This window comes from Brachyhypopomus gauderio, chromosome 15 (assembly GCF_052324685.1).
Source record: "Brachyhypopomus gauderio isolate BG-103 chromosome 15, BGAUD_0.2, whole genome shotgun sequence".
Classification (NCBI taxonomy): domain Eukaryota; kingdom Metazoa; phylum Chordata; class Actinopteri; order Gymnotiformes; family Hypopomidae; genus Brachyhypopomus; species Brachyhypopomus gauderio.
In genome coordinates, this window is record NC_135225.1 from 4,972,084 (window position 1) to 4,981,422 (window position 9,339).

The 9,339-nt window shown below is 44.1% G+C and overlaps 1 protein-coding gene across 3 annotated transcripts in view; it reads left to right on the forward strand.

The window, feature by feature from the left end:
* Nucleotides 1–8,311, forward strand: part of golga7bb (golgin A7 family, member Bb) — a 28,813-nt gene extending 20,502 nt beyond the window's left edge. For 2 of the 3 annotated variants that reach the window (XM_076975067.1, XM_076975065.1), the window contains one exon: nt 1,477–8,311. In XM_076975067.1, the coding sequence (XP_076831182.1) occupies nt 1,477–1,560 (84 nt within the window). In that variant the 3' untranslated portion in view covers nt 1,561–8,311. The remainder of the gene's footprint in view (nt 1–1,476) is intronic. The other variant, XM_076975066.1, reaches the window with a different exon arrangement.
* The last annotated feature ends 1,028 nt before the right edge of the window (nt 8,312–9,339 follow it).

Consider the following 9,339-nt stretch of genomic DNA (forward strand, 5'->3'; position numbering starts at 1 on the left):
ATATAATTTCTAGAATTCCCATTTCTGTTGGGAAATGACAATCTCTCTGTGGGACCATCAAGCTCGCTGCTGTGGGACGGCAGAGACCCATGGTGCTCCTCACGTGTGCCGTGAGCTGTGCTACCAGGAGCAGCTGTTCCAGGATAAAACTTCCCTTTACTGTCACGACTCTCCGAGAGTCTCAGCAGACACATTAATGTCAAGTCATTGTACCAAAGAGTGAATCTTACCTGCACCAAATTGGTCCTGTTTTTTTTTTTGGACTGTTTTTAAATGTGGATCACACCTCAGATGAATCACTTGTGGCATGAGGAGTGAATGTAGTACTGCAGAATGGGGATAGAACTTGGCGTGGACCTCTGGGTGACTTGTCTGTGCTGTGCTCTGCAACCTAATGTTCCAAGCATGGAGTGGAGGAGTCGTGGAGAGCAGGGAGGAGATGGGTGGAGATCTTTACAGAGCAAGGAGGAGATGGGTGGAGATCTTCACAGAGCAGGGGGGAGATGGGTGGAGATCTTCACAGAGCAGGGAGGAGATGGGTGGAGACCTTCACAGAGCAGGGAGGAGATGGGTGGAGATCTTCACAGAGCAGGGGGGAGATGGGTGGAGATCTTCACAGAGCAGGGAGGAGATGGGTGGAGACCTTCACAGAGCAGGGAGGAGATGGGTGGAGATCTTCACAGAGCAGGGGGGAGATGGGTGGAGATCTTCACAGAGCAGGGGGGAGATGGGTGGAGATCTTCACAGAGCAGGGAGGAGATGGGTGGAGATCTTCACAGAGCAGGGAGGAGATGGGTGGAGACTTTCACAGAGCAGGGAGGAGATGGGTGAAGACCTTCACAGAGCAGGGAGGAGATGGGTGGAGATCTTCACAGAGCAGGGAGGAGATGGGTGGAGATCTTCACAGAGCAGGGAGGAGATGGGTGGAGATCTTCACAGAGCAGGGAGGAGATGGGTGGAGATCTTCACAGAGCTGGGAGGAGATGGGTGGAGACCTTCACAGAGCAGGGAGAAGATGGGTGGAGACCTTCACAGAGCAGGGAGGAGATGGGTGGAGACCTTCACAGAGCAGGGAGGAGATGGGTGGAGACCTTCACAGAGCTGGGAGGAGATGGGTGGAGACCTTCACAGAGCAGGGAGGAGATGGGTGGAGACCTTCACAGAGCAGGGAGGAGATGGGTGGAGACCTTCACAGAGCAGGGAGAAGATGGGTGAAGACCTTCACAGAGCTGGGAGAAGATGGGTGGAGATGTTCATGCTGAAGCATAGAGGCCAATAAGTATTTGATTGTTTTATTAAATCATTTAAAAAAATGCATTTACTTCAAGGATTATCATGATACATTTCAGATGAATGACCTAGTGTGAAAAAGAATGCAAGGACAATGAATTTACAAACAGAAACCCCCATGTTAGCGTTTCCTAATACATAAATGTGTAAGTGACTTGTTCAAGACCCTTGACGGTGGTGGTTCAGATCGAGATCTCCATCTTTGAGGACCGCAGCTCCAGTGGCTCCAGCTCCACGGGCAGCTCGGCGTCCAGCACCAGTGCTCGGTGACTGGAGGAGCAGCACCAGGGGTACGGGTACCGGGCCGGGGGGGCCCTCCCCAAGATCCGCATGTTGAAACATGAGAGCACCAGATTCTGAACCGAGGAAACAAATGCCACTTCCTGTCTCACCCTCTCTCTCTCTGTCTCTCTCTCTTTCTGTCCCTGTCTCTTTCTCTTTCTCACTCTCCCTTTCTTTCTATTTGCCGTGCTAACCAAAAAGCATGAACTCGTGCTATATACACACCTTCTTTAATGTTTTCCCTCCATACTATCCGCTCTTCTGTACTTCCATTAACAACAGACATGATCTCTTGATTTACACTCACCATGTCCCGCAGTGGCTGCTATAGAGAGGAATAATCTACATTTGCTATCCGCACATCTCCCTAAAGCTACACCGTAGATCCATTCTGCCCGTTTTGGGGCAGTTTGGCAGCCGGGCCCTTGCAGGCTCCTCGTTCCTCTGCCTGGTCTTCTTTAAGAAGTACAGCTGCAGGTCACTGCCTCTCCTGGCCATGTGCAGAGCTGGAGGTGTTCGTTCCTCCATACAGGTGGCTTCACCGCCCCGTGGTGTGGGCAGCCAACCGTGCTGGACTGAGCTTCACCAGTGTCCCTGCTCATTGGACACGCTGGCACCATTCAGTCCTTGTGTGGGCCCGTTTTGTCCATGAATTGGCAGCTGTCATTTATGTTATAAACAAGAAGTGGAGAGAAACAGACACAAGGCACATTTAGACTGATTAAGATTCAGTCAGCAGCTGTTTCATGGGGGTCATACAGCAGGTGTGGAGGTGTTGTGCGTTATGGTATTTCCAGGTGTGTTTCCAACCTGGTTGCTTTTGTCCTGGCCATGGATCCAGGCCTTTTGATCTTAATTGACATAGTGTCACTAAGCAGTACAGCCACAACAGAGTTTTAATGGTAACAAGCAGTGTGTGGTCAGTGGCCTGTAGTATGAATAGCAGTTGTTTACTCAGATTTGAAGGAAAATCCGATCAGTCTCAAAGCAAATGGACATGTAATAGATTTTTGTGTCAGACCTCTTTTCTCTCAGTCTCTTGGAAATGCTTTTCACTTTCTTTTTCATATTCTCCATTGTCCTATATAAATATTCCTCTTATTATTATTATTATTTTTATTATTTACAAAAAGAGTGTTGCTCTATATGTGTACTGTCCACCAGGGGCGCCATAAATACAAAGGTGCGTTTTCTAACACCAGCTGGGCCAGTTCTAGTCACAAATTCACCATATGTGCACTTAGTGCTACGAGTACTGTAATCCATAGTTCATGTAGCAGACTGAACATCTTACACACGTAACACCCCGTTGTGACAGATATGCATGGAAAACAACATTCGTCACTTTTTGCCTCAGTTGGTGTATTATGTTGGTGCATTGCTTCCTATCTAAACTTCATTAGTTTCTGTTGTTCTTTTCTTTTTGACTTTCAGTTTCTCACCTGGCTTCCCTCCCCCCTCCCCATGGTTGCTTGTCCTTTCTTTTCCCCAAAGACTCCCTGGCAAGCCAGCGGTGGCCACCAGATCTTTGGTGATCTGCTGGGCCCCCGGCTCCTCTGCCTGCCTTCATGTTTCATCGCTGTGGGGATACCTGGCCTGGTGCTGATCAAACGCAGGTCCTGACAGCCAGCCGGCTGCAAATTGTACGAGTTGCACTATAGATGCATGAGGTGTGCTCTGTTCTCCTGTAGACAAGTAGTAGACTAATGTGAAAATGGGAACTGTGTTGTATTCCAGATAAGAAATGCTCTTGCCGTAAGCCAGAGGTCCTGTGTGTCCGTGTATGTAGTAAGAGTGTGACCGCAGTGTGTTTGCGGGCACAGGTTAATCCACGTGGTATGAGAATCTTTGAAAGCAGGGATGATTCTTTTTTATACTGTGTGTGTAGATTTGTGTAGGATATATTTAAGACAATACTTTGGAAAACGATAACTTTTTTATCTTACAGTAAGCAGAACAAATAACCAAACAAATAACTAAGTTATATAATACATTCACAAAAAGAAACAGAGTGCTAATTGGTATAAGCTAAAAGCAACATAGTGGAATAATCCATCACATACTGACACATAGGGAGTACTATGGGTTGGGGGAGGCGGGTTATGGACTCTGAGCGCCCTCTGTATTTTTATAACAAACCAAGGCACCACTAGGAAGTGGTTTCCTTATAGCTTTAAACTTTTCAGTTTCATTTTCACTGCTGTCTCTTCCTCTAGCAGGGTTGTCTGTCTTCAAAGACGCTACCATGAATGAGGTGCAGTCCATTTTAAATTGGCCCTGGTTGCCCAGGCTGGCCTTCTGCAGACGACCCTCAGCTGCGGCATGACCGCTATGGTGACGCCGGGTATTTGGTGGATTATGCCTAGCTGATGTTTTCCATTGAGAACGGTGCTCCTCTCACACAAGTACAAAATTACATGTTTTGCCATGTGTTTGTATAGACTCTATACTATACTATACTATACTATACTATACTATAGAGTATTCTCAAGTCATCATTCCCATTGGGCACAGACTGGTCAGTTCATGTTTATTTATGAAGCTTGTTTATGTTAAAGTAATTCCATAAAATTATAATAATTAAAATAATATTACTATTTAAGTAATTAAAATGTAAATAACAACACTGAAAAGACAAATGTCATGTCATGAGAATTCTAGACTTTCGTTTTTAATGAGATTCTTTGCATGGTGTTAAAGTACTACATAGACTGAATAGAATCATGTTCAAAGTTTACTTAATACTTTTGTATTGTGTGCAATGTGATGTATGATCAGATAAACCCATTTCTGGTTAGAAATGAGTAGATTATGCATTCCTGTCTTCCTATTGTAGACTCTTAATATTGACTATAATTGTCTAATTATTTCTGTAAAAGGGGGGAATCATCACTGTGGCAAAAACAGGTTTGCCTTTTGTAACTAACAAACTCAAAATCATAAGTAACATTTTTCAGACATTTTGTCGTTTGCAAATAAGTGTTAAAAGTTATATTTCAGTAGAAAACAACCATTAAAAAGTAATGCTTCTGAGATTCAAAGGTTGTTCAATTTATGTCTACAATGGCACCAGAAACAAACCATTGCTAGAATCAAACCACACACTGCTTGGGCTTTTCACATGATAAAAGTTGTTAAAAATCCATGGTTGCTGTTTCCTGTTTCCGGTGAGTGAACACTGTGCAGTCGTGAGCTGTCCCTCATCACCCATGTGTCCAGTGTTCTTGTGTCCATGTGAGTTTTATCCCTGAGTTTCTAAAACAGTAACATATATCATAAAGGTCTCGTATGGCCTGATCTCTCCTCCACTGTTTTTCTCACTTGTGTACAAACAAACCCCGCATGATATTAAGGACCAATAATAATCAGAAAAGAACCAATATGTCCTTAGGAAATTCTATTGTCCTTGATCTGGCAGTTCAGAGATTCCTGTGCCAGGGACAGAGGGTTAGCGTTATGACTTTTCATTCTGCTCCGCACTCTAGCATAATGGAGCATTAACAGCGAATGTGTTCATCATCTAGAATATAGGTTCAGAAGAACATTCCACCTACACTTAGTGTGAAATGTAGCTGGCATTACCTTTGAGATAACGTGTGCAAAGCTCATTTTTATAAAAATTATTAATGTGCAGCTTTGTCGTCACAACTTCAAAACTTGTTTTTTTTTTTCCTTTTTTGTGATGATAGTGTAACCTTTCTGCACGCAGACTTATGGTAAATAGGATAAGACAGAGAGTGCTGTTGTCTGGCTGGACAAACGAAAATGCACAGCAACGCATCCATCAGAGCCCCCTCATAAAGACCATGTAGATAAGGCCAGGCCAGGTTTTCAGGTTCCTGAGCTTGTGTAGGCTCACAGAAACATACCGTTTACTAAGAACACCACACCTGTAGGGAAAGGTCAGTCCTGGACCTCACGACATCTGACAAGCTTCCAGCCTCTTTACTGCACCACCACACAACAGGAGGTCTGTTCTGATGAAGAAGGGCTCTCTTTGGCAACGTTTCATGCCAGATTCTCTCCTAAAGGCACCTGTTACATTTTTGGTCTTCTGAAAGTGTTTCTGGTAGGTTTCTGAACCTATTTGTTGAAAAATCACCCTCCGTTCGCAGAATGTGAATAGAAACAAATGTTCCCTCTCATGTAAACATCTAAAGTAGAATATTACAGAACTCTGATTTGAAGAATGGCCATTGCTAAAATGCATATGAAAACACTAAATTAAAGGTTGTTCTCACTTACCAGTTAACCAAGGAGCCAAAATATTCAAGTCTATATTCTAATAGCAGGGATAATGAATGCCTAGTCCCCAAAACTAACACTGCAGAGGTGACCATGGAGACCATGGCTGTTGTTACCTCTGGGCCTACATTCCTGGTCTCAGTGCCAGGGTTGGCTGCTTGTCTATGGGCATGCCGTCCTGAACAAGTATCAGCCTCCTCATTAATGGAGACATTTCTGTCCAGCTCATGTGACACAAGCAGCAGTAATTCAGTCAGGAGCATCATGACTGGGTGGAAAATCTTACAGATACTGAAATACTGTATTTAGATTGGCCACGTTACGGTGGGCGAGTGCAAAAAAACGTGAAGGAATTCCAGTTTTTGAACTGAGAAGCACAGGTCTGTGAGGACCACCACTGTCCAAGCCGCGCTGGTATGTGTCGTTTAATGTAAATGCTGATTTGAGGCAAAACCCATTGTGACAGCTATTATGCATGAAGTGGCTATATTTTATTCTTACTAGAAGAATGTACGTTCACGGTGATGCACGTCAATCTTCTGCTTTACGAACGAGTGGAGCACCACCTCATTGTTTAAGTCTTTTCTTAAGGGTGAAGCTGCAATTAAAGCAACGTGAAACCCACTAAAGCCAAAATGCTGGTCACCCCCCAAACGTAGCACCAACTCTCTGCTAACCTGGTGGTATACTGTGACCACCGCCTGAGAAAGCTCCCATCAAACTCAAGTATCTCAACATCTGTCCATCATCCCTAATGGAGTCTTCCTAACTTGAGCTCATAGATACTAAGCACAAGTTTGCAGACACTGAGATTAGCACAGTCTACCTGACCTTTTCTTCAGTGTCTGGCCACATTCAAACCCACCATTTATTATGGTTTGCCTGCTCTTGGAAACTCTTCGAAATTCACTTTCCCCCAAAATCCTGCCATATTATATTTGGCTATGGCTGTTTAACCACAATTACTGACACAGGTTTTGTTGTGTCTCCTCTTGAACATCCAGCGTACACAAGACTCCTAAATATGCACTGTGGCAATGAAATTTGTCATCAGACATGTGTAGTGATGAGTTCTTTTGAAGGTCTTGGCATGCTCACAGCAAATCTAACACATAACCAACATCTCCCTGCAACATCCTAATTCAGAATTAAGCAACAGACCACATGTTGAGAGACTCGACGATTATACAGACCTTAGCCTTTGAGTTATTGCTCCAACATTCCTTGCTGTTTTTGTTAATTTTAGGGGTTGACTGCTATAATTTAAATTCTAGGGACATTTCGTTCCTGCTTAAGCTGACCTGAGTGAAACATTTCAAATAAGAGATTTGAAAGAACTCGAGTCAGTGCAATATGTTTTACATTCGACCCAAAAAATGTGCATTTGTCTGTGAGCCACAGTGGTTGAACGTTATGTTCCATTTAGGAAGTGTGTTCCTTTGTAAGGACTCCAGTGTCTAAGCAGTTATAGACGTGACTTTGGCACTGGACTAGACACCAGTGACAAAGCAGGCAGCACTAGTGTCACATGCACATTCTTCTGGGATGGAGCCTTATCCTCCCATCAAGCACCGACACCATAAGCTAAGACAACTACTTTTGTTTTTTCAAGCTCACTAGAGCATATCATCCTGTAATTATTTTGTTCAGTATCTTATCATGGCAGCAGCTATCAAAATTAAGATGTTTACACTAATAGGCAACGGCTGACTACGCTACTTGAAGCTACTGTACTGTTTTGTGTGGGGAGATTACAATCAGCAGTAATCACCACGGACCAGTCAGGTTTTTCCCCAAACCGCACTCATCTAACACTAACCTAAAGTGAGCTTTAAACGGAAAGGGGAAAATGAAGGCCTAAATGGTTCTTCCTCACTGGCCACCTTAGTGGAAAGGGAACAGTGTGAAAGCCAGTGTTTATGGTACACTTCAAATGTTTGACTGAACAGCAGTAACTGTTAACAGCTCATCGCTTTCCTCAGACATTTAGATGCCAGACGGAGTCAGACGCACGCTGTGTTCACCGCTGTAACGTCTTGGTATAGGTAGGACGTTTTTCATGCTCGAAAGAACTCGACAACGTAGAGCTCGACACGAGGAGAACCGCTCGACACGAGGAGAACCCGTTCTTCCAGCAGCACGATCCGAGCCGGACCCCACCTCTCACGTTTACCTTCTCGGTCTATTTCCCCCCGCGACAGCCTGAGGTCAGCACCTGGGTAAACGAGTACATCAGAGGGGTAAGCCCTGTGTGCTACGCTCACTCTGACCTCTGGGGGAAACGGGCCACGAGGCAGTGCCGTCTCAAACTCCACACACCCCGAACGCTTCAGACCTTCAAAGGGCTCGGCCTGGCCTTAGGAATCTAATGTTGCATTCAAACACAACAATCAGACAGTGACTTCACATCATGGCAGGCTGAATCTGTTTGGCTTTCCTCTCTGAGGTCTAATCTCTCTTGATCTCTCTTCCCAACCATAACCCCCCCCCCCCCCCCCCCCATTTCTTTAGATACCTTCTCACTTCTCTCTGTCCTACACACTCAGACACAGTATGTTGTGAGCTTTTCCAGCATATCTGTCAGCTCCATGCATTCCTTGCTACATACACCACCATTTCCGACAGTGCTATTTCAAAAGATCTTAACGAATAAAGATAAAAAAAGAGCAAATGTTCCAGACTTCTTTTATTCAGGGATAACAGTTCATTTTGCAAAAGACAGTTCATTCATTAAGAATAAAAGTTATGGATACAGTCTACATCTGTTTACAGGTCGGTGTTCTCTGTTGTTCACTCCAAGGCATAGACCCTTGCCTGCTTTGTTCTGTTCAAAGGGCCTTGAGCAGAACTGACCTCACCATAGGGAGTTTCCCATTGCACAGACTGACCTCAACATTTCAGACAGCAAGTTAATGACCAACACTGCTCCACTGAAGAATATCAAGGCAAACTCGCTAACAACATTTCTGCATTTCCCTTAACAATATTTTCTTATTGACATTTTATGATGCTGGCAAAGAGGTTTTTTGTTTCCTCTTGATTTTTTTTTCATCACTATTGCAACTGTGGCTCAGTGTAGTGAACACTGATTTCATCAGATCTGTAACTAGCACACATATTACTTGAATTACTCGGTGTTTACAGGACACATCCATCAGCTCTTGTTAGACCGAATGCTCATGCAGGGTCTTTTGCCATGTTTAGTTCATAACTCTGTGACCGAACCACAAAATAAGACTGAACCAGGAAAGAGAGCCTTACCCCTCCACACATACCGTGAGCTGCTTCTGGAGGGCTAATACACTCCCACTGCCCAGACTCATAAACCTCAATAAAGGCATTAAGAAAAGGCTACAGTGGACTGACATAAGTAGGTTATCCCTTTCAACTTAAAATGATTTATCTGTATGATGGTAATATACAATGTTTAAGGAATGTTGTGAATATATGTTACTTTCGACAGTTTCTGCAAATTTGGCTATGGTTCTATGTGTCCTAAAATTTTCGTGTAGAATGCATGTA